General features: G+C 34.7%; 2 protein-coding genes and 1 pseudogene across 3 annotated transcripts; 2 read left to right on the top strand and 1 right to left on the bottom strand.

Annotated features, from left to right (window-relative positions):
• Positions 1-416: 416 nt before the first annotated feature.
• LOC120087938 (uncharacterized) lies at positions 417-4,868 on the top strand. Of its 2 annotated transcripts, none has more exons than XM_039044954.2 (11): positions 417-1,192; positions 1,630-1,735; positions 1,961-2,041; positions 2,196-2,312; positions 2,526-2,954; positions 3,043-3,446; positions 3,550-3,649; positions 3,742-3,801; positions 3,879-3,965; positions 4,100-4,228; positions 4,374-4,868. In XM_039044954.2, exons 1-11 carry the CDS (start codon positions 1,149-1,151, stop codon positions 4,674-4,676), a joined length of 1,860 nt encoding a protein of 619 aa, XP_038900882.1. In that variant the 5' UTR covers positions 417-1,148; the 3' UTR covers positions 4,677-4,868. The 2 variants fall into 2 exon arrangements, with proteins under 2 accessions (XP_038900882.1, XP_038900883.1); XM_039044955.2 differs by having other exon boundaries at positions 418-1,192; positions 1,663-1,735.
• Positions 4,869-10,411: 5,543 nt separating this feature from the next.
• Positions 10,412-11,404, bottom strand: LOC120088462 (CAP (Cysteine-rich secretory proteins, Antigen 5, and Pathogenesis-related 1 protein) superfamily protein). Its single transcript, XM_039045791.2, has one exon. It carries the CDS (start codon positions 11,142-11,144, stop codon positions 10,611-10,613), a length of 534 nt encoding a protein of 177 aa, XP_038901719.1. The 5' UTR covers positions 11,145-11,404; the 3' UTR covers positions 10,412-10,610.
• Positions 11,405-12,605: 1,201 nt separating this feature from the next.
• LOC150033485 (uncharacterized) lies at positions 12,606-25,517 on the top strand (annotated as a pseudogene).
• The last annotated feature ends 327 nt before the right edge of the window (positions 25,518-25,844 follow it).

Genomic DNA, 25,844 nt, shown 5'->3' with positions numbered 1-25,844 from the left:
TAACTGATATACTTTATAATTGGTATATAAGTTCAATTAACTTCTAAATTGTTTTAAGTGAATCCATTTGACTCTTTATAAATATTACATTTGAAAATCGTCTATATATTCCATCTTTATACATGTGTAGACTTCTTGAAATATTAGATTAATAAAATGGATAATTTGAATTGATGCATGGATAATTCTAAAATAACATCTTAATTGAGAGTATAAATTGATTCATTTATCAAAGTTTATAAATTTTTGAAATGAACCGAATAGAGGGTAAATTGATAAAGTTAAGGAAGTCTAGGATTTAAATGGATATAATATTAATATTTTTCTAATTATTTTATTTCAACTAAATGGTTAGTGGAGAGAGGCAAGTGCTCTCTAATCAAAATTTTAAATGCTGTTTGCTCTTTGATTTCCAAGCACCAATTATCATAGAAGTTGTTAAGTTGAATCATCCCGTTCCTTTTCACTCCTGAGATTGACATTTATGCAAATACAAATTTAGAGAAAATGCAGAATCTATTACATGTTGCCTGAAACCAGAGAAATTGGCCGGCGACTCTCATTACTGAAGAAGAACAATCGTTTTCTCAACAGATTCCTAAGTTCTTGCACTAATCACCAAACACACTCTAACGTTTGAACTGTTCCACTGATTTTTCCCACTCGAAACAACCCCGCCCCCTTTGAAATCTCTCTTGGAATCTCTAATTTGGTCACTTTCCCACTTCTCAATCGCAACCCCAGTTGGCGATTTGTGCCGATTCTCGACTCTATCTGGACTTTTCTTTCTTCATTCAAACCCCTTCGACCAAAATTTTCTGAAAACACCCATTTCAGTAACTCCACCTTTTCTCTGAGCTGATGGGTCCCCTTTTCAATGGAACCTTGTTACTAGAAAAGCTTCCTTTTCTATGACCATTTTTTTCTTTGTGGGTCTGTTGCAGCCTTTCCGTAGCCTCTGTGCTGAGCCGCAGATTGATCACTTTCTGATTTTTTCCATTTTAGCTTTCCTCCATCTTTCTCCCTGTTTCATTACTTCTATTCTCTTGTTTGGGAGTTGATTCTTTTATTTTTGAGTGTTTTTATAATTTTGAGTTGGTTTCACGGCTTTTCGATTCTGGTTGGAAGTGGGGTTAGCTAAAACAAAAATGCTGGGTGTGGATGTAAAAACAGGGCACAGCCGCTCCAGAAGGTAGCTTTCAACGTGTTTTTCCTTCTGTTTATTACCAATGTACGTACTGAGTTTTGAAAATTTGGTCAGTGTTCTTGCTTGAGTGCTGAAATGGAAGTATTGTGTATTTTGGAATTCTGTGTGTTGAGTTGTGGTTGGTTGAAAATGAGAGTTGAGGTTCAACTCAGATCTTCAAGATAGAGCTCTGGGAATTAGGAGGGTAGGAAGTTTTGTCCTGTTTGTTATGTGAAATTGGCTGATTCTGTTAATAGAGTTTGTAGCCGAAACATGTCAAGAATGGAAGTCGAATATTAATCAGTTGTTGTTTATCTTCTTTTTGTTTTTGGAGAGAAGTAAGAGAGCATAGTTTCTGATGGTTGTTTGAATGGAGAAGTTTGATTATCTGAATGATGATGAGAAACCTTTGTCCTTGACCTCTTCTCCTACTCATGTTGTAGAATTCTTTTGTCTTTGCTCTACGCATATGGCAGCTCGGTTGACAAGAAACCGATTCGAGATGATCGGTTAGATAATTTGCTTGAATCATCCAACACTGTAAAGATGGTAATATGTTTTCTTCTTTTCTTTATCTTTATCAGCTGCAAATTACAAAAATGATATGACCACCTTCAATAAGTTCAAATTCTTGGTAGGTAAACCATGAGGAACTTTAAGATAGAAGTACCTATCAAACAAGACTCCCTTTCTAAAGATTATTCATGAGTGTAATTGTTGAGTAATTTTGTCTGGAAAATGGAAACTTACAAGTCTTGATTCATTGGACATCAGGATATGGATCTTGTGAAAGAAGTTGAGAATAAGAAAAACTCGTCACCGAAGATTGAAGTGCATAATTCTTTGAAGCAGGAGGTATGGAACTAAATTTGGAAGTCCTTGTACTTGTAATTGGAAGAATTACAACCACGAACCAACACGAATTATATCAAACTTTTTATCGATTACTTTATCACTTTTTTCTTTTTTTCTTTTTCCATTACTTTATCATTTGAATGCTTCAATATAGATTATCCAACTTGAGAAGCGATTGCAAGACCAGTTCAAGCTACGCTCAGCATTAGAAAAAACATTGGGTCATGGGGTCTTTGCATGTAATGAATCAGACAAAGTCTCAATGCCAAAGGTAAAATAACCTCTTTAATTCTTTTCAGATGATATTCTGAAATGCTTGATCGTCATTGAACTCTCCTAGCATATGTAAGCCATGTTCTACGCCTTCTCAAATAGCTAAAGGCAATTCGTTTTTTTCATAAAGAAATATGTGATAAGTTCTTGTGATCTCTCAACATGTATCATTTTAATCATTTTGTAAATTAATTCACTTTTTTTACTGCAGTCAGCCGTGGAGTTAATCAAGGAGATTGCAACTTTAGAACTAGAAGTTGTGCATTTAGAACAATATCTTCTTTCTTTGTACCGAAAAGCATTTGATGGACAATCATCCTCTGTATCCCCTTCTGCCAAGGACGAGAAGCCGAAATTGCCTCCAACCCCTAGAGGCAGGGCAATGGAAGCTCCCCCACCTGATATTGCCTCAAAATATGTTAACTCAGCATTCCCTTCTGCTTGTCAGTCACTTGAAAATCCAAGGAAGGAATATAGTGATATTGGAAGAGATGAAAAACTGTTGGTTTCCAATTATCATCGTTCTCAATCGTCACTGACAACAGTAAATGCAGCTTCTTTGGATAAAATGTCTACTTCAGTAGAATCATTGGATAGAACTCTGCGCACATGTCACTCCCAACCGGTGTCCATGATGGAGGTAAGTCTTCACACTTGAAGCATTTTAAGTGTTTTTGAAGCATTATTGAAGAATTTTTAGTAATGAATTGCTTGATTCTTCTGCACAGTATGCACAGAATGTTTCACCCAATATAATCAGTCTCGCAGAGCATCTTGGAACTCGCATTTCTGACCACATCCCCGAGACTCCTAACCGGCTTTCAGAAGACATGATCAAGTGCATATCAACTATATATAGCAAACTTGCAGAACCATCTTTGTTGAATCATGGACTTTCATCTCCAACGTCTTCTTTGTCATCGGTTAGTGCATTTTCTCCTGGAGAACAGTGTGCTATGTGCAGTCCAGGGTTCAGAAACAACTCATCCTTCGACGTCCGATTGGACAATCCTTTTCTTGTAGAAGGTCTTAAAGAATTTAGTGGGCCATATAGTACAATGATCGAGATTTCATGGATTTGTAGAGACCCTCAGAAATTATGTCATGTCAAGAGTTTGCTCGAAAACTTCAGGTCAGCCTATGTAATATTTAGGCATCCTCATCACAAATCTTTTCCAGGGCGTTTATCTGTTATCGTATAGTTTTTAATGTTGTCTTGGGTTATGGTTTGACAGGTTGCTTATCTCACGTTTAGAGGAAGTCGATTTGAGGAAACTTAAGTACGAGGAAAAGTTGGCTTTCTGGATAAATATTCACAATTCGCTGGTGATGCATGTAAACATGTCAACCCTTTGCATCTGTTAATCCATCCTTACTCTACTTTCCCCACAGAATCCAATTATAATTGTTTTCTTGTTTTCGAACAGACGTATTTGGCTTATGGGGTACCCCAAAACAATGTCAAGAGAGCCTTTTTACTCTTGAAGGTAACTTCTCTTGTTTCAATTTGGAGCCTTTACTCACTGATTGTTATTACTATTTCTCACTGTCTATTGTTTTCCAGTCTGCATATAATATAGGAGGCCATACAATTAGTGTAGATACAATTCAGAGTTATATTCTTGGCTGTCGGATGCCTCGCCCTCGGCAGGTATCAAATATTCGATTTTCTACTTTCTTTTCAAAGTTTATTCGCATCATGATGTGACGTAGTCTCTCTTGGTTTTTCAGTAACCAAGAGAGTACATTTCTTTATAGGCCTGATATAATGAGTTTCACATGCAGTGGCTTCGGCTCTTGCTTCCTTCAAGGACAAAATTCAAGACTGGAGATGAACGACAAGCATATATAATAGACCGTCCAGAACCCCTTTTACATTTTGCACTTTGTTTTGGGAGCCACTCCGATCCTGCAGTAATTTTTGAACTCACTGCTCCACTTTTCCTGTTTCTCTTTGTTGTACTGTGACATATGCTGTTTCAACCGTAAAATTTAAAGTTCATTTTATCATGAACAGACACGCTTAGAAGGTTTCATAAATTTTTTAATATTGTTTCAGGTTCGTGTTTATACACCTAAAAGAGTGTTTCAAGAACTGGAAACTGCAAAGGACGAGTACATTCGAGCCACCTTCGGTGTAGGAAAGGATCAAAAGATTCTTCTTCCAAAGATCATTGAGTCATTCGCAAAGGACACTGGTCTGTGTTCATCTGGGCTGATGGAGATGATTCTCAAGAGCTTGCCTGAATCTCTGAGAAAGAGTGTCAAACGGTCACAGCTCGGGAATCCTCGGAAGAATGTCGAATGGATTCCTACAAGTTACACTTTCAGGTATCTGATTTCTAAGGAGCTGATGCTCTAATTTACTTGCTTGCATTTTCTTCTTCTTTGGGATCAACTCAGATGCTAAAATTTTTGTGCATTGAATTTGATTTCTCATTTGTACATAGAAGAACTGTAAGCAACGGCATCTGAGAATACAAAAAAGTGGACTTGATGTATTTTGAACTTGAAATGTCTATAGTATCTTCCCTTCAATTTGTTGAGCTTGAAATTGTTTGATCAAACTGTTATCAATGTGGAGAATAGACTTCTATTTAGAGATGGTTTAATTATCTATGCATTTCTATTTGCATATTTGAAATTTTGAGAAAAAAAAGGTTAATTTTAACTAATTAAAATTTTTTAGTTAAGACATCTTCATTTTTAAAGTTTAGTTGGATAACCATTAACTTGTGAGGGTTGTCTCACTATTTTTATTACTACGATTTTCATCTTTACATTTAAATTCTTAATCTAATTTTGAAAAATAAAATAAAATAAAATAGTGTAGTTTTAAAAACTTTGTATGGATTTTGATTTTGTTTTCTTTAAAAGTAGATGGCATAACAAAGAAACTAATAACCTTGAAAATAGTGTTTATAAATTTAATTTTTTAAAATGAAAAATCAAATGTTTATCAAAACTTAATGTGTTAAGCTTATAATTTTAAAATAAATTTTTGAAAGGTCTATTTCTAATATATTTAAAGCTTTCGAAATATAATTATTTTCGTCACTAAGTTTGTTTAATACTTAAAATTTTCAATATGTATATTTTAGTTATTTAAATTTTAAAAAATAACTAATTAGTTTAGCAATAATTTAGTATTATTTTGTCGGTGTGTCATGTATGCCTATGTCAACATATGTAATTTTGAAATTTATGAAAAAAGAGTAAGATTTAAATTGATTATTAATCGTTAAAATGGGTATAATTCAATTTGACATAATATATATATGTATCGTATATCATGTACTTAGAAGAGTAGTTTGAATCTCCACCATGTTGAACTGAAGGAAAGAAAAAATTGAGTAGATAAACACCCTTTATCGAGATATTATTAAATTAGTAAGATATGAAAATTAGGAAACACAGTACTGACTGCAGTCATGTGATGAATTATTTATTAGAACGACAAAAGTTGAAGATCCTATGTAAAGGATATGTATTATTATATACACAAATATATTATAAAAATCTTCATCTGCTGCAAGATGGCTGAAGTGGGCTTATTATATGTTGTCTTCTTTCCATTTTTAATACAACTTTTTCATGTCCACACTCACTACGATATGCCCAATGACTCACTCACATCAAGCCATTTTTTTTTGCCTCTCATTATGTTAAAATGTGAGTTTGTTTCATTCCAAATTTTGATTAATAGATCAACTAATAGATCAATTAATAAAAATATAATAACTAAATTATTATATAACTATATGTTATATCAAAATATAATACATAATCTATAGTTTATATTATATCAAATATAATATAATCATATTCAAATATTTAATTCCTCTCAAAATAAACTTTATACTATAATATATCAAATACAATTATATCACATATAATTAATTCCCTTAATTAGTTTGAACAACCAAAAATCAATTCTCAATAATCCCAGTTGAGCTATAGAGGGGACCTTATTAACTGTAGATTGAAGCTCCAATGGTACTTGAATAATTAATTAAACTCTTTTAATTAAATTACTCAACATCCATTAACTGTTCGTCACTTTACTAAAGACCGACAGTTGCATTCTTTGCATTATAGATATATTTATGTGTCCATTGGATATAACCAGTCAATAGTGCGATGACCTTTCACAAATTGCTCGTAAGTACAACTACGCCAAAATTACCGTCTTGCCCCTGTAGTTACATCTAACTCCTTAAGTACCACCGATCCCTCTAATGAACAATAAGTCATAGTCCAACTATGACCAAACCCCTCTCAGGTCAAGAGAGGGTGTGGCACCACATTGTTCAAACCCTGGAATCAGCCCTTAAGGAAGCAATTTATCTACTTACCCCGACATAGGGAAGGAGCGAATTCTATCTTGTGTAACTGTGTTTCCAACTCCACAATCAGATGAATCCCTAAAATGGTGAGCATATTGAGTCGACAATTTTACCACTCTCACCCATACAAATTAAAGGACCGCTTTCATAGATAGGAGTTTACAACTCACTTAGGATTTAGGTCATGTCACCTATGGTTATCATGGTGAAATATAAGTCTCTACTATTAACGACTGTATATACTGAGACTAATCATTTTATGGTTCAGTATTATACAAACCTCTTTGTATAGAATACCCCTACTCACATGTCTCTATATGAATGATCAGAATCGAATCATTTATAGAACTTTACAACAATTGTAACATCTATAAAGCGAGTTGTATTCATAGTGTCACTAGGATAAGGTACCAGTCTTATCCATCTACTACAAACCATTTAGGTTATTACTTAAACATGATCCGCCTGTATGTGTCTACATACACGTTTAAGCTACAGAAGATAACCTTGGATGTTAGTTTATTGGTTTTGTGTGTAATGCTACTAATTGTCGAATAAAACACCTCATATTTTATTAAATAAATAAATTGTTTATACTTTACAATTACAAACTATAGGACCTACGAGATTTAGGGCATCAATCCCAATAGATTCTGAGTATTGAACAATGTGGCACCACACCCTCTCTTGGCTCGAGAAGGTTTCAGTTATAGTTGGACTATAATAATTGTTCATTAGAGGGATCAATGGTACTTAAGAAGTTAGATGTAACTACAAGGGAAAATGGTAATTTTGACTCAACTTTATTTACGAGCAATTTGTGAAGAGTCAACGCGCTGTTGATTGATTATATCTAATGGACAAAGAAATATATCTATAGTGCGAAGAGTGCAGCTGTTGGTTTTTAATGGAGTGACTAGTATTTAATGAAAATTGATTAATTTAATTAAAGAGTTTAGTTAATTAATCAAGTATCATTGAAGCTTCAATCTATAGATCCATAAGGTCCCCTTGTTAGCTCAATAAAGATTAATAGGAATTAAATTAATTTTGGATTAATTTGAAATTAATTCAAAGGAATTAATTGTATAAGATACAATTAATATAATGTATATGATATATTATAATATAAAGTTTTAATAAGAGAAATAAATATTTGAATATGATTCAAATATTAATTCTATAGGTTAAAATTAATATGTATATGATTTATATTAATACTATAGGTTATATGATGAAATGATAAACTATAAACTATAAGTTATATGTTATATGTGATATAACATATAATTTAATATGATATATATTAAATTAGACTATATATATATATATATAAAATTAAAATTTAGTTTTGAATTTTTGAAAATTAAAAAGGGGAGGGAATTATTTTGATAACTCTCCTCAAGTCCCCTTTTCTCTCAGTCATTAAGATTTTTTTTTTAATTAGTCATTAAGGGGGTGTTTGAAGCAAGAAGTTGGTTATTATAGTCCTAGATTATTATAGTTGGTTATGATAGTTTGTGTTTGGAGTGTAATTTATTTAAGTTTGAGTTATAATAATATGTGGTTGAGGTGTAAACTATTTTAGTTTGAGAATGAAATAGTAAACACGGTAGCAAATAATAAAAAAAATGATGAATGTAAAATAATAAAAACTGTAACAAATAGTAAATATTGTAGCAAATGAGAGTTTTGAAATAGTGTTGACTGTAGTTAATTGATGATTACAAAATAGTTTTTACTGTACCAAGTAGTGGTTATTATAGTCTTAGGATAGTACTTGCCCCAAACGGTCCCTACAAATTCAATTTTTTTCATTATCTTCATCATCCATCTTCCTCTCAATTAATCACTCTATGTAAATCTCTGATCCAAAAACTCTCCTCTCTTTAACAAAGTTAATTCATAGAAGTCCACACCTCTCTATTGATTCTCATTCTTGAGAATAACGAGGAAGATTTTGTGGTGGTGTTCCCAATGATATTGTTGCTGTGAAGTTTCTCTTGTGTTCATGAGAAGGAGATTGGTTTGTGATCTTGGTTGTGAAGAGAAAAAATGAAGAAACATTCTTCAAAGGTATGTTATCTTTTCCCTCTTTTCCTCTTTAATTTTCCAATAGAAGTATGATTAGGATTTAATTTGTTTATCCATGTTTCCGTCCATCTGCATTGTAATGTTCTGTAAAACAAAATCAAGACACAACACATTCAATTACTTCCACTTTAGGGAATTCAAATCCCTTCACATTTTACCATGCACACAATGCATAATATTTACAAATTATCTTATCATGTTAGAACAAGTAGAAATAAGAAAACAAAATTACTTTTAGAGTTTGTTTTTTTTTTTTTATAGACAAAATTTTGATATACAGAAACTAATTCGCTTCCTAGCAAAGATGTAAATTTGAAGGGGAGAATTCTAATTGTGGAAACTGTTTCAATAAATAAAAATTTCAAATGATAAAAGTCAATCCTAAGAGGGTGTTTGGCTTACCAACGTGAGTTGAGTTGAGTTGGTATAATATACCAACTCATTATTTGACTCACCAACTTTAAATGTTGGTGGAGTTGAGTTAGTATATTTTACCAACTCACTCCAACTCTCCCTTCTTCCAATTTTATTAATGGCTTCACCCATCGGCCACTGTCACATTCCGGAAACTAACTCCAAGCTCTAATAACCACCTCCGATGAAAACTTCGGCGACCAACTCCGAGCTCTAACAACCACCGATGACAACTTCGACAATGTAATCCGGGCTCTGACAACCACATCCGATGACAGTTCTGACGACCAACTCCGGGCTTCGACAACCTTCGCGCGACCAACCCCGACAATCAATTCTAAGCTCTGACAACCACCTTCGTTGACTCAAATTTGACGACCATCTTCACGCTACCAACTCTGATGACCAATTTCAAGCTCCGATAACCACCTCCGGCTACAAACTCCAATGAAGAACACCTTCAATGACCACCTTTGAACGAGCAACTTCAACGACCCACTCGGGGCTTCGACAACCACCTCTATAAGTATGTTATGGGGTTATTGATTATATAAAAAAATTATTTTGTCTACATTAAGTGCAATATTTATACGTAAAAAAATGTAAAACATATTTTTATTTAATTGAATTCACATATAAAATGAGTGTTAAGAATATTTAGATGAAAAGTAAATATATAATTGAAAAGTGTGTAACGTATAAAAAAACATAAAATTATTTTTTTTCCTAAAATATTTTCTAGCAAAAATTAGTGAAAAATATAGATTTGTTCTCTAATGATCCTTCGAATTTAGAGTAATTGAAAATGAAATTGTTGAAGAAATATGGTGACGTTCCATCGACTACTAAGATGATGAGAGAGATTTAATTAAAAAAAAATTATTGAAGAAGAAAAAGAAGATGATAATGAAATTCATGGAGAAAAATTATGAATAAAAAATTTTGATTTCTTTCTCATTTTATTTAACCATATTTTTATAAAAAAATGTAATGGATTAATTGTTGTTCATTGCAAAAAAAAAAAAAAAAGTTTTAACAATTAAAAGAAAAAAATTACAAAATAAAAATAGTAAAAATATATTATTTAGAGTTAAAAAACTGCACAGAATATTTAGATATATGAATTAACTCTGCATCCCAAATAGACATATCAACTTCAAACATATATGAAATCCATACATTCTATCCCAATTAAACGCTTCAAACACCCTAAATAGTTATTAAATGAGGGTGACACAGTTCATACCAAACCATTTTATTCATTTATTTATTTTTGAGATAGATACCACACGATTTTAAGTACAACCAACACTAGCTATGGAGAGTAAAGTAGAAAATTCAACAAAGCATTTATTAAACGACGTCAGATTACATTCCAACAAGTTCATCCTTTAACTTACTTTCACATTTAAAAACGCAAAAAGAAAAGGGTTGATCATTATCTAATAAGGACTTTCACCGACGACGTTGCCCGGCGGGTTATAGAAGCAAATGGTCAAACTAATCCCTTCCTTCCGGCATGTGGCCTGAGCACAGCCCACCTCCGCCGACTTCCGCCAAACCACCTGAGTATAAACCCCGCAGTGGTGATCCCCCACGCACGTGTTGCTCGTGTGATTGTAAAACGCCTTCTCTTTAACCCATCCCTCCACAGCCGCCCGCGGCGTCAGTATCTGTCCCCTTGCCCACATCTGGTTTCCGCCGTACCGGCTGCCGCTCAGCTCAGCGAACCCACACCCCTTTTGGTTGCGTTGGAATCGTACCAGTCGATCTGTAAGATTCGCCAGATTTTGGCTCCATTGCAGTGGCTCCACCCCCACCTCCGCCCTTGCTCTGTTGTGGGCTTCTAGATACTCACTTGCTGCCGCCGACAGGGGTGCCGTTGGAGGCGCCGCCGCCGCCGAACTCTGGTCTATGAGTATTTGGAATAGTACCAAGAAGGCTAGAAGTGGTAGCAAGGTTTGATTAATCGCCATTTCCGATGCGATTTGATTTTTGTTCCCGTGAGGAGAGTGAAAAGGCTGTGATGGGCCGATTCATATTGGCATTTTATAGGAAAATTGGACTTTTGGGGAGACTCTTGTTTTAGCACGACATAAGTGAAAGTGGGGATACATGAATTTTCCCCCACTTGGGTAAAGATATTTATACATAATATATCAAAATAATACGTTCATTATTGTAAATGATGCCAAATGGAGTACATTTATTTTTAATAAAGTATGCATGTTTGGTCATTAACATTTGATTTGAACATAATAAGGTCTGCAAAAGTCATTATAGAGATAATTTATGGTTTTGTGCAAGAATTTTACTTTAGGGAATATCAATTTGTAACTTTTTTTCTTCTTCTTCGCGATATCAATTAATATGTTAAGATCTCGTTTAGTAATTATTTTATTTATTTTTGTTTTTAAAAATTATGTCTATAGATACTACTTCCACCTCCAATTTTTTTTCTTTGTTATCTACTTTTCACCAATAATTTAAAAAATCATATCAAATTTTAATAACTAAAAAAAAGTAATTTTCAAAAGGTTGTTTTTGGAATTTAGAATTTGGTTAAGAATTCAACCATATTACTTAATAAAAATGCAAACAATTGTAGGAAATGTGAATGAAATAAGCTTAATTTTCAAAAACAAAAGCAAAAAATCAAATTGTTACCAAATGGAGCCTAAACTAATAATTGTATCAATTTCAAACATGAATTTCATGAATGTATCAATTTACACACCCTCTTTCAGATTTTGTTTTACTTGTATCATGTGAAACATATTATTTGAATCAATTGAACTCTCACAAATTTTATAAGTCAATTAATTTCTTCCATGCATTGATTCTCAAATGCGTGTATACTTCTTCACATGAATGTTTTATAAAATGAACAATTAGATTAAATGCATGAATAATTCTGAAAGAAAATTATGACTAAGAGTCTAAATTCATTAATTTATGAAAGTTTAGGGGTTTAATTTATATAACAATCTTTAACTTCTTTCATCGGTAAGAATGACCATGATTCAATTGACATAAAACTTATACTATTAACTTTGATTTTAAAGATTTGATTCTCCCAACTTATAAACGGTAAAAAAGAAAAAAAAAAAAAAAAACTCATTTTGTCGAATAGAGTAGTCTAATGTTTACCAACTCTACTTTTTAGTATTTGTAGAAATTTTTTTAAGGAAATTTGTGGCCATTTTTTTAATAAATAAATAACTATATATCCTTTTTTTAAATTAATTGCATATATGGAATATTTTTGGCAAATACGTTTACTTTTTTTTAATTCCTAAAATAACCTTCTTCTCCCACGTCTTCTTCTTCGTTTTAGATTTGTTTTTTTTCATCGTGTCACTTCATTGTCTTCTTCATCTATTTCAGCTATTCAGTCTCCCGCTTCTTTTTCATCTATCTTTTTTTTGGTCGAGCTAATGTGCGTTTTCCAGGTATGTCTTCTTCATTCTTCACCGCTCGATTCTGAGAGTAACGATTATGGGAGGAATGATTTATTAGTTTTCTGGTCACGATTTTGTATTTCTACGTTCGATTAGGTATTTTTGCTTACAATTTGGTATTTCTTACTCACGATTTTGTATTGTTTCATCCTTTTCTCGTGCGGTTCTTCTCCCATGTCTAGGTTTCTTCCTCAGTTTTTGATTTGATTTCATCTAGGTTTTTTTTTTAGATTTTTGGCGATTTGTACTTTTTTAGGTTTTTCATTGATTTTAATTGAAGTATGCTGATGTTAGTAGTCGATTTGATGATTTCTACACGTTTGATCTACTTTAATTTTTCCTTCCAGTCTTTGTAACTTAGTTTATGTTTAATTTTTTTTTTTCCAATTAGTCATGAATTTCCTATCACTGATATTAGTAGTCCTGATTCCTATCACTGATGTTATTAGTCATGAACTTCCTATCACTGATAGTCTACTGATGATAGATACATATCATAGTGTATCAATTATATTAATCTATCATTGATAAATACTGTTTTCTATTTATTCTACTAATCTATCAATGTTATAAGTTTAATTTTTGTTTCTTACTGTGATTTGGAAATATGATTAAGCTTCAGTAGTGGTGTTTCATAATGGGCAGTGGGATGATAAACATAATTACTGGAATTACAGGACTATATTGGTCAATGAGATTATGTGTTTTGAGAGTTTTGTGAATTTGATATTAAAGAAAATTCAATTGGATGCATCTATTTCTTCAATACAATTATCAATCTTATTGGATTTTGGTATCAATAGCATTCGAAATGTGATTAAAATTAATGAAGATAACGATGTTGCTTGGTTTTTGAATTTAGTTAAAGAACAAAGTACAAGACATCTATTAGTTGTTCATGTCACTGATATTCTTTGAGAAGGAGTTTCCAATAGTGGATTTGATAATTTTTCTGGGCTATGTCTTCTTCTTCTCCCATTAATGATGATTTTAACATCCTAACGGATGTTCATATTAGTAGCTTGTCTTCTACATTTGATTTGAAAAAGAAGGATATGTTTGCTAGTAAGGAAATAGTATCAAAGTCTTTTTACTACATAGCTATAAAGAACAACTTTGAGTTCAAGACTGTGAGATCAAATTTTAAATCAATTGTGTTAAAGTGCTCACAAGAAGATTGTTAATGGTACGTTCATGCATCTCATTATAAGGGTGGGGAACTATTGTCAATGGTACGTTCATGCATCTCGTTATAAGGGTGGGGAACTATGAAAATTTAAGAAGTATATTGCTAGTCACAGTTGTTCTATAAATGCTATTCAAACTTCTCATACACAAGCATTGTAAGACCCACACATCACTTTCCCATTTTTCACGATGTCTATGGTTTAAGAAAGAAAAATTTTGGGTTAAATGTTTAAGTTAGATTGGATTTGTGCATTTGAGGTAAAGGATACGTTGAAAGGGAAAAAATGTTTAAGTATGGAACTTAACTCTCGATTACTTACTGATCTAACCTTACAAAGAGAAATTCTGGCTAAGTGTTGGTCATGTTGAAGGGTGTTTGAGCATCGAGTGAGCGCCAGGCGAGCATTGAGTAAATGTTGCCGAGTGTTGAGTATAAGTAATTGAGAAGGGGGTCGAGCATCGAGTAAAGGCTGCCAAGCATCGAGTAGAGGCTATCGAGTATCGAGTATAAGTGAACGAGGAAAGAGGCGAGCATCGAGGGTAAGAGAGGAAGGATCGCGTGTCGTGTTTGAGCGTTCAGTGAGGAGCGAGCTCCCAGCGTCGAGTTTTCCATTGAGTATTTGACAGAAAGCTGGGGAAACTTCCATCGAGTAAGGACCTTCTTCCATCGAGTTTTCCTAGCGAGAATCGAGTTGCTTAAACGCTCATATTTAAAGGCTCAGTTTTAGACTTCTCTTTTAGTTACCTGGACAGATGGCTTAATCTTGGCCCTTAATTGTTGGATCGACACAGCACGCAGCGGAAGAGTTCAGGATCCATAAGCACTCTAATTCATTCATTTTGGCTAAAAAGAAACATGCTAAAATAGAGTATAATGGGTTTCAAGAACATACCTTGGCCGAACCGTTGAAATCTCTATTTTCAGCTACAAAATCCTCCAAATTCTTGTGTAGATCACCACAAGAACTTCCCTACTATCTTCTTGGTGCTCTAGATTGAGTTGTGGGACTCAAAATAAGTTAGAATCAAAGGGAATATGGAGAAAGCTCACTGAACCAACCCATTAAAGAACACCTTCTTCATCCGAATTTTTCAGCAAAAAATTTAATCGGTTCATCATCCTTTTTCCATTTCAAATCTCTTCAATATATTGCAGACTATCATGAAAAGAGATGTGCCTCATGGAATGCAGCTCATGCTTGGAGTAAATCAAGGAAGAGGTGATGGGTTCCTAGTGAGCAAGTTGAAGATGAACTTGAAAAACCCATTTTTCAAGTTTATGTAATTTTTCAATTTTCAAAAATCCAAAATCGATTTTAAAATCATATTTTATTTCTTAAATCAAAATTTATTAATTTTACAAATTAATTAATAATTATTTAAACAATTTAAATAATTCTAATTAATTTAATATAATGTTTACATAAATTCATCTTCATATATTTCAATATATTTTCTCCAATTTCGTTTGATTCTAATTTGAACGTTTCAAATTAACTTATCACGCTACTTTAGAGCTAATCCATTTCTGAACTAGTTGAGGGACCTCATGGACCTACAGATCATGGGCTTCAACGATCCAAGATTAATCGGCTAAAAAAATTAAACAGATCTAACCCCCATTCTTTAACTAATGGGTCACTACACTAAAACTCATAGTTGAACTCCCTTCACTGTAGATATATTATGTCCACTCGATATAACCATAATTAGTAAGTTTACCATTCACAGGTTGTTCGTAATAATGGCTGGGTCAAATCTCTGTTTTACCCCCAAAATTACCTCTTGTTTCTTAAGTTCCTACTGATCCCCTAATGAACAATTGTTTTATGATCCAATCACAAAATTAAGTCCCTCTCATACCAAATGAAAGGGTGGGATCCCTTGTACAAGTCCTGAAATCTGCACTTAAGAGAACAACCTCTCTACTATTCTTAAAACGGGTAGGAGTGAATTCCCTCTTGCACCCTATGTCCCTAACTATCTATCCAGTCTTACTCCTGAAATGGTAGTCTAATTGAGCCGACTCTGTTGAGCCAACCCTCACCTATGCAAATCTAAAGGCAATCTCGAATAAATAGGAGTTCATAATTAGCTCAGGGTTAAGATCAAGTTACCTAGGTCATCGCTTTGAAATAGTCAGTCTTAAACAGTAAACAACGTTATAAAGTAAGAGTGATTCATTTCGTGGTCTGATCTTGTAGAAACTCTTTTGCACAAGGACACCCCCACTCCTCATGTCCAATATGAACAAATTAGGATCACTTCGTTTGTAGCACTTTACAACTCCTTGTAACAACTACAGAGCAGGCCACATTCAATAGTGTTACCAGAATAAGGTACCCAACCTTATCCATATACTATAGATCATTTTGACTATTTACTCGAACTTGATCCACCTTTATGTCTCCACATAAAGTTCAAGTACTCATCCAATAGTCAAGGGACTTTTAAGTTTATTGGATTTCTATTCAAGTAATAGATTTATTCAGTAACACATTTATTGAATTTTTAGAATAAGTTTCAGTGTTTACATACTACGAGTTTAGGACATAAAACCCAACATTAATCTCCACTAATGGGTGAGGTGGCTTAAGAAGATTTCAAGCAAAGAACTGAACAATAGTATAAAAAGGGAGGAGAACTTCTAGGGCTCGTTTTGGGACGACTTGCTCGAGCAAATTGGACGAACTTAGTACCATTGGAAAGCTCTACGAGTATAGTTTATGAAATCAAACATTTGAAAGGGAGATCTCACCGAAAAGAGGGCCGAAGAAGGAAGGAAGAGTTGAAGGTTCATTTTTTTGGGCGTTCCGAGCAGTCGATGAAGAAAGTAGATCTAGATTGAACCACATGGAATTTCAAGCTTAAAATTTAAGTAACATTGTTATCACCCTTATGAGTAAGTTCATAGAAGGAACTTTTGCAAGTTAAGGCCTGGAGTTTGAGTTACATATTTTAGAATCTAAACTTAGAAAGTGTTGAACAAGTAGGCAATTTCGCGGTCTAGGACCACTGGGGAAGATTTAAAGCTCCAGATCAAACCACGAAGAGTTTTAAGCTGGAACTTTGAGGTAACATTTTCAACACGATTCCGAGCATGTTGAAGAAAGAACTTTCTTAAAATGAGCTATGGATTTTGGGCTATTGACATTAGAAGCTAACTTTGGAATTTGTTGGGCGAACAAGCAACTACTTGCTAAACGTGGGCTTGACACCCCAAAGACCTTACTAAGTGTTAGGTGTGGGTATTAGAAATGAGGCGATCCGTTGAAGTTTAAGCCCTTTTAAATTCGACTAGATACCCAATGCCCTAAGGTAAGTTAAGAAGATTTGAAAGTGAATTGTATAAATCTGAGCTTAATTCTAAAAGGGGGTCTAAAAAGGGAAGCCATGACTAGTAACTAAAGTAATTTGATGCGTTCACAGGGTTGATATTAGTAGGAGAAGCTCATCAATCTTAAAGGGATTTTCCAAAGGCTGTGAATCTAATGCTTACAAACGTTTATGAATGATTTAAGAAGTCATGCTTTTATGAAAAGTCACTTATTGATAGCCAGCCTTAAACGTTTACCTAGCTATTTACCTTGCTGATGTTTGCGAATGCTTGGTAGATTAATAACTTATAGAGTATGGATAGTTATGATTCCGACATGATGTTTTTAAGTAATTAATGTCTAGTGCTTATGAGGTATGTTGCCTGGACAGAATCTAAATGGTTAGCGTATGTTACTAGGGAAAGCTGGGTCTATAAGACAAGCTAAGTGGGAGGTCTAGGTAAAGAACTTCTAGTAACGCATGTTTAGCTCAATACCTTGAAGTGATAACCAGGTTTAGAGACGGTTGATGAAGGGATCCTCGTTAAGTACACGTAGGGTCAGTATGACTAGGAAGGTGATGGATAGAGGATCCACATCCCAAAAGATGAATTCAAATTTCATTAAAACTTGTTAATAAAGAATGCTACGCGTTGAGTTGGCTCTGTATTCGCAAGGACTATGAAGAGGGATGAACTAGGTCATTCATTGATAATTGTTGATGAGTTCATAGGTCTCAAGAAAATAAGCTACATGAGGTTGCTTAGCATCTTCCTCAAGTACGTGCTTGGTTGATCACATGCCAAGGTGACATGATAGCCTTATTGCAAAAAAGGTATCCTAGGTTGAAGCATGTATTCTAAGGACTGTAGTAAGTTTCCACAAATGCTAAGTGTAAAGCTACATTCTGGAAGGTTTATAAAAGATACGACATTAAGCATGATATGTCTTTAGAAATTCGGACATTGAAAGCATGGAAGGTGACCAGGAAGTACCTAAGGTATTGACAGTACTTAATAACTCCACGTGCACATAGAAGGTTCGGAAGAAGAGGCCGAAGTATGAGTCTCTTGGGCCATAAGTGAGAGGCCGATGTGTGGGTCTCTTGAGCCATATTTTAGTAACCAAGGCCGAAGTATGGGTCTCTTGGAGTGATACAAACGTTGAGGGGCTTGAGCGATGAATGCTCGTTCTCAACTAAGGTTCAGGAAGTATCCACAGAATGTTATCATGTTTTATGCTTCAAGTGTTATGAAGCTGTTCGATGAGTTACAGTTAATGGTTAAGTAATAGTCATGAGTGACACACCTTAACTAAGGTAATAGTGTTAGTTGGGTTGGAGGGTCCTTTCCCCAACCAGGTTGAGGTTCAATAAGGTTATGTACAAGAGCAAACCAGAGGAGTCACTCTCTTGTAAAGATATTTAATGTGGAAGCTGAGGCCTACGGGTCTCCCAGAGTTGAGGCTTATGACGCTTTTGTTATAGTCAAATTTTAGTAAGAAGAATTTTATGTAATTACTTACTTGGCTAATTCTCATTCTTAGTAACGCTTTTCATTTCATGATCTCTTTGTTAAACATGACTGATGTATATGTCTTTTATGTTCAAAGGTTAGTCACTCAATGGGCTTCTAGCTCACCCTGTTTAAATGTTTTCTCCACAGGTAACGGTCACTCCCCAGAAGACGACTCTGCTGTTGCTCTGCCACTCAAGACCAAAATGTTAGAAGTCTGTGTGAGGGTTTTGTAATAAGTAGTACACATGTATTATGCCTTGTAGGTTCTGCTTATGTAAAGTGTATAAGTTGTATTATTGAAGAGTAATGTATAACTCGTTTAATGATTGTAATTTGTTCTCAAGTTGATGATTGAATATATTTATATATAAGCATTTCAAGGTTCTAAGTCAGGTTAAGCAGGTTAGTAGGTAGTAAGTACCAACAAGAGGGTTGGTAACTATTGCGGTCACTGATGACATGCAGAAATGCATGTCATCCTAGGCCTTTTACTTAGAATTATGAAGATTGTTAGGCAGAATATGCGGCAATCTTGATAGGAATTCACGAGAAAGTGAGCTTGCATCAATTAGCATGTTGAATCTCAACTAACTCGTTATTTTTTATTATTATGCGTTCAACGTTCTATTTTTGTAGCTAACGTAGGAAATGAACGCAAATGCGAAAATTGAACCACCACATAGACGACCACATGCGGAGAAACACTCCATCGCAAAGGCAAACACATCGATCAACACATGGATGTTGCGGTAATCAGCCGTATACGTCCATCGCATGGGAGTTGCGCTCGTCAAGCGATTGCGGTCATCATGTAGAGTTGCGGTATTAAGCGAATGTGGCCATTGAATGATTACGGCTACGCGACAATGCATTCTAATGGTATCAATGCAAGGTAGGTAAAATGAATGCATCAACACATCTACCTCGAGAAAAACCAAAAGATGATGTTGACATTTCACCTACCACGTCGTTAGTGGCAGAGGTTCAGAAAAGACTAACACGCCAAACGTCAAACTCAGACAGTCCAATTAATGCTATCGGCGACCTAAGCTCTATAAATAGAAGCCGATGAGCTAAAATTCAAGGAATCCGGGGAGGATCCTTGTGATTCGGGGATTTTCCCCGCGATCCAGACAAACGCGTAAGAAGATGGCTGAGAGTTCTTCACCTCCTTCATCAATTATGAGTGACGACCGGAGCCTTCGACTGGAGCTAGATCTCGAGAGAGTCAGCTCCTCCACCCATCCATGGCACCATCAGCAGCCTTGACGCACATTCGCTGGGAGGAAATCTTTGCTTCCAGCCGGTCATTTCCTTTTCCTTTCTTTCCTCATATTGTATTGTATGACATCTTGGAATTAAGAAATTAATCCAATTTGTTTTCAATGCATTTCTCTATTCCTTCGACTCCATCTCCATATTCTTTGCTTAGCATCTTTACTTTCATTGCAACACTTAGTGGGACTGCTTAGGTATTGTATAGTTAGTCATGTGGACTAGGGATATGAAGCATGTAGCAACCCACCGACAGATGTGCGTTGCGCGAGTGTGTGAGTAATCTTATTTGCTTAGTGTGAAGTTGCTGCAATGCCTGTTTATAGGCTAACACATTGCTTGTCTATGAGTAAAGTCAACAACAATTAACTGCCAGGAGGGTAAGTGGTTGGACATATTAAGTAAGGATGCATTCTTCACTAGAGATAGGAGTAATCTTGCGTCAACCAAGTTTATGTGTTTGTCTTGTTTTATGTTGTGCCCAACAACCCTTTAGAGTTATTCGAGAGAGAGTCTAAAGAAAGAACCTAATGACTCAAAAGAGCTAGGTTAGGATCTAGATTCAAGAGAGCAAGATTAGATCGGCATAAGCAAGAGATAGGGACTTAGAGATAAGCTCTGTTTGTCAACACTACGTCACATGCACCCTAGGAATAGGTATGATATTATGTGGTCGCCTTATTTATGTGTATGTCACTTCGTCATCACATAAATGAGAATAGAGGCTTATGTGTAGGTCCTATAGACTTATCGCATATATTACATGCGTTCTAGCATTAGAAGCCGTAGCATTTGCACCGAGAGGTGGTTTACTATTGTATGTGTGTTGCATGATCGCATGGCTTGCGTTGACTAAGGTTGTCCTTGCGGTCACTCTTAAGGGTTGCAATGAAATCAACTCCGCATTTTAATTATTTTCCCATTCATTTATTTCATGTCAAGGTTTGTTGCATCTATACCTTTCATGCATATTCTTATTGTGTTGTCTGTTAGATAAGAGTAGGAGTAGGATTAACTTAGCAACATCCCTTCCATTCTTTTATTCAAACCGCCGCATGCACATCACTGCATACATATAGCTACAAGTCCCTGTGTTTGACCTTGGATTACCCAAGAAACTTGCGTTCGCGTTATACTTGGCGTGAGCGCAAGAAAACTTGTGGCAGGACGCATGGTCATCGCATACATTCATTAATGCATTATCAGTCCAACGCATGACCATCGACGCATGACTATCAACGCATATCTTAGGAATATGCATCGCATACCGCGTCCACGGGATTTTGGTTGTCGAGTAAAATTGACTTCTAATTTCCCGCCACCAGTCACACCTCCTTGTAGGTATAAAGGGTAATTTGGGAGGGGGTGTGACAAGCATCTTCATCAGTGATTGGTGATTGTATGATAAAAGATTTAAGCCTTTGTGGCTGTTTGACTCTAGATGATATTATCATTCACATGTGTACTAAATTTGGGGTAAATGTTAGCTACTATAAAGCTTGGAGGGTGAAAGAATATATTATGAAGTCATTGAATGGTGATGCAAAGGAATCTTATGCCTTGATCCCAAAATTTTTTACAAAGCTAAAAAAAATGAATCCAAGTTTGTTTTTTCCTGCTATCCTTTATATATACTCAATCAAGCTTTCAATGAGTACATAATCAGTATTTGATCGACTTGTTTAACTGAAATGGTCTACCAGTGATAGGTCTTATAGTAAATGAGCATATCATTGGTCTAACGCTGATATTTGGTCTATCAGTGATAGATTTATTGTAAAACAACATGTAATTATTCTTTGATATAGCTTTTCTTAATCTTACTGTAGGTTTATTCACTGCGTATGAAACTAATTCCGAGGGACATTTTAAGTATTATTTTATGGCAATTGGATCGTGTATTGAGGGGTGGAAATATTGTAGGCTAAACATATCAGTTGACGACACGTTTTGGAAATGTAAATATGGTGGAACTCTTTTGACAGCGTCCACTGTCACACCCCTTCCCAGATTACCCTCTTAACCTGAAAGGAGATGTGATGATAGTAGTTACCAATCCTCTTGCCAGCACCTACTGCCTATCTTACACTCATAACCCATATAAGACCCTAATAAACATTTATAACTCAACATCAAAGTTTATAAGTAGAACCAACAAGTATAACATATTTACAACTTCATAGTTTAAGCATACTAAACATATATTCGACATAACTATACAAGATCAGATACGATGGGTCCCAAAATGCAACTATTAATCCCTAAACGCCCTCCCTATACATGTGTACATTATATACATAGATCACAACCTAGGTCTTTTCCTTCAACTAGATCTACAAGTGGCAGAGCAGCAATAGAATCAACCTTTGGGTATCTGACTGCTACCTGGGGGTGGAAAGCATGTTAAAACATGGTGAGCTAGTTGCCCAGTGAGTGACTTAAAGAAAATAGAAAATTTCATGCTTAAACATTCATATAAAGCATGTATAGTTTAACTGTAAATTTATCAAGCAACTTTCTTAAAACATGAAGCATAAAACATAACATCATCCTTTAAAACTATCTAAACCTTAGTTGAGAATGGACATTCATCGCTCAAGTTCCCAACGTCATGCTATGGCCAAGACAGACCCATACTTCGATCTCTTAATACTGAAATGTGGTCAGGAGACCCATACTTCGGCCTCTCATACTGAACTACCTACGTGCACTTGGAGTTTGCTAAGTACCGTCAACACCTTATGTACATTACTTGGATATCTTCTCTACCTTTAGTATCCGACCCACTAGGGCTATATAACTCTTAAAAAAATTGATAAATAAAGCTTTTAAGAATAGCATAAAACATTGTAAAACCTTTGCTTTAAACACAATGCATGCTTCAACTATTGGAAAAACATTTAGCTTTGTTCAAATAAACTATCTCATAATACCTTGGCATGCATTAAACATAGATAGCACATTTAGAAAATCATACTTAGAAAATGTTATGTGTTATCATATTTCATAAGCAGAAACATGGGTTGCTTGAAAACATGTAAAACTTAGCATGAACATCACTTAAAAACACATGAATCTTTAAAGCATAAAACATTTAAACATTTAGTCACTCAAGGGTCTTGACCTTAGTTTCCTTAATCTTTGTAAGCTTCTCCTATGGGCGTTACTCCTGCACATAAGAACAACGCTTTAGTTACTACATTGGTCTCCCTTTTGAGACTACTCTTTAAACCAAGCTTACGTTTATTCCTATCATATTTAACTTTTCATAACTTACCTTAGGGCATTGGGTACTTAGTCAAATCTAAAGGGCTTAAACTTTAAATGGTCGCCTCCTTCCTAACGCCCGCACTCAACACTTAGTAGGTTTTTTAGGGTGTCAAACATATGTCCACGACACACTTCCTATCGCGCGGGCACACACCTTGGGCGTTCTCTCGGACGATCAGCCAACCTCCCACCTATCACTTGGCCTAGTGCTCCCTTCTTCTCGCGTGCAGTTCTTCACGTGTGAATTCTCGCACAACCAGCCCGTCTGCATACCTCACTATCGAGCTGCTTGCTTGTTCTTATCAAGTAGCTACCTGCTTGTTCAACAAATTCCAGATTTAACTTTTAATGTAAATAACTCGAATTCCATAACTCATCTTAAAAAAAAATTCCTTTTACATACTTGCTTATAATTGCGTAAACAACATTATCAAAATTTCAGCTTAAGATTCCTCGTGGTTTGATATGGAGCTTCAAATCTTCATCATTGGCCCCACTCCAAGTAGCTGCCTGCTTGTTTAACAATTTCCAATTTCAACTTCCAAAATATTTAACTCGAATTCCAGACCTTATCTTAAAAAAAATTCTTCCACAAACTTTCTTATAATAGTGCTAGCAATATTACCTTAAAATTTCAACATAAAACTCTTCGTGGTTCAAGCTAAAGCCTCAATTCTTCATTGATGGCTTGGATTCACCCGAGAACTGAACCCTTCGTCAATTTTTTCCTTCTTCGGCCTTTTTCCGAAGAGATTTTCTTCTAGTAGTCTGGCCTTAGAAAACTAGATTCACTCAGCTCTCTAATGACACCAAGATCATTCAATTTTCACGGAATAATTGCCCAACACGAGCTCTTGAAGTTGTCATTCCCTTTTATACCGCCAGCCACACACTTTGCATGACATCCTATTGTGCCACCTCGTCCACTAATGAGGCTTAAGGTTCAAGATCAAACCAGCTGTCTTGATTATTACTACTTAGAATGCTAATTCAGCCTTAACACCATATAATCACATGGCTCATCTTTAGCATGCCTTAGACATTCCATCGCCATAATCACATGGCCACACACTTTGCATAACTTCATATCACCTATTTGGATGGCATTCACATAACTTACATACTTAAATAAAAAAAGTAAGGTTCAGGTTTTACATGAACAATTGATAGTAATAATCAAAATTTTCCTCTTATCTTTAGTATTGTAGACTTCAAGAATGATGCATCATGAAGATGGTTTTCTGATAATATAAAGAGAAGTTTAGGGGATTGAAAAGGTTTAGTTATTATATCTGATCGACATTTTAAGTATTCCAAAAGGTGTTCAAAACATTTTTCCAACGACTGAATATTGTGTTTGTTTGCAATACCGTTTGGGAAATTTGAAGTTGACATATAAGGACTTTTCTATCGATAATATTCTTTTTAGATGTGGAAAAACATATACTTTTGCTGATTTTGAGCTGAATATGAGATGAATGGAGGTTATATATCCTTGCATACTAGATTATCTTATTAATGTTGGTTTTGAGAAGTGGGCTCGTGCTTTTGTAGCAGGAGAAGATATCAGATGATGACTACAAACATTTCAGAATGTTTAAATGCAGTTCTAAAAGTGCTTAGAGATTTAACTATGGCATCACTATTCGATTCTATCAGACAATTACTTCAAAAATGGTTTTATGATAAAAGTAAATATGCATAATGTATGAAATTTTTTTTGATTAGCGGAGTTGATGCAAAATTACGAACGCAATATCAGATATCAAGAAGCTTCATGGTAAGAGTTACTTGTTTTCATGGGTAATATTGCACAATCTGTCAGTGATGGACTTCTATGACCGATAAACTCAGATAGTTGGATCTTAATTAATTTCTTGTCTATGTATCATTTTTCTCAGGTTAATGCAATTAATGATGTTGAATTTCAAGTGATTGATGGAAGCAATCACTTTATGGTACATTTAGATTCCAAATCATATACCTATCGTGCTTGGGATCTTAATGAAATTCCATGTGCCCACGCACTTGCTGTATTCTTGGAGCAACATGGATACTTACTCATTTGTTCATAAGTATTTTTTGATAAGTACCTTGATTTCGTGTTATGTTGGTTCTGTTCATCTAGTTGGGAACCGTGCTAAATGGAAGCCTATAGAGATTGGCATGAGTATAATACCTCCAGTTGTTAAACATCCAATAGGCCGACCTTGAAAACAAAGAATACTATCAATTGGCGAGCAAAAGAGTCAGACAAAGTACAGTCGTTGTCGTCGTGTTGGTCATAATCGTAGATGTGTAAATTTCCACCATTTATATAATGATACAAAATTTACTATCAATTTGATCTTTATATATGTGAACATGTAGGTTGCCAACATTTTTACAATGTTGTAGGATTTGCTATTTTTACCATTGGTTTGACTGTTATATTGTTCATACAAACATAACATTCTACTTGAGAAATATAAAACTTTTTTTATTTTTTTATTTTTTGTCAATAGTATATACATTCAATTTACTTGTGAAGTAATTTCACTTAAAGAACAAAATTTTGTCCTTTGAACTTTTTCTCAATACAAAGTACAGAATTTCCCAACATATTTTTATAAAATAAAAACACAAAACCAAGTACATATGAAAGAAGG

This window comes from Benincasa hispida, chromosome 10, assembly GCF_027475165.1.
Source record: "Benincasa hispida cultivar pf3 chromosome 10, pf3_genome.v1.1, whole genome shotgun sequence".
Classification (NCBI taxonomy): Eukaryota; Viridiplantae; Streptophyta; class Magnoliopsida; order Cucurbitales; family Cucurbitaceae; genus Benincasa; species Benincasa hispida.
The sequence above is the reverse complement of the archived record's forward strand: the minus strand, read 5'-3'. Positions and strand labels throughout refer to the sequence as shown.

Excerpts from the sequence above, each read along its gene's own strand:
- LOC120087938 (XM_039044954.2), top strand. The coding sequence starts at position 1,149 with ATGCTGGGTGTGGATGTAAAAACAGGGCACAGCCGCTCCAGAAG. Across the intron at positions 1,736-1,960 it reads CATCCAACACTGTAAAGATG|GATATGGATCTTGTGAAAGA; the intron begins GTAATATGTTTT and ends ATTGGACATCAG. Across the intron at positions 3,447-3,549 it reads AGTTTGCTCGAAAACTTCAG|GTTGCTTATCTCACGTTTAG; the intron begins GTCAGCCTATGT and ends ATGGTTTGACAG.
- LOC120088462 (XM_039045791.2), bottom strand. The coding sequence starts at position 11,144 with ATGGCGATTAATCAAACCTTGCTACCACTTCTAGCCTTCTTGGTACTA.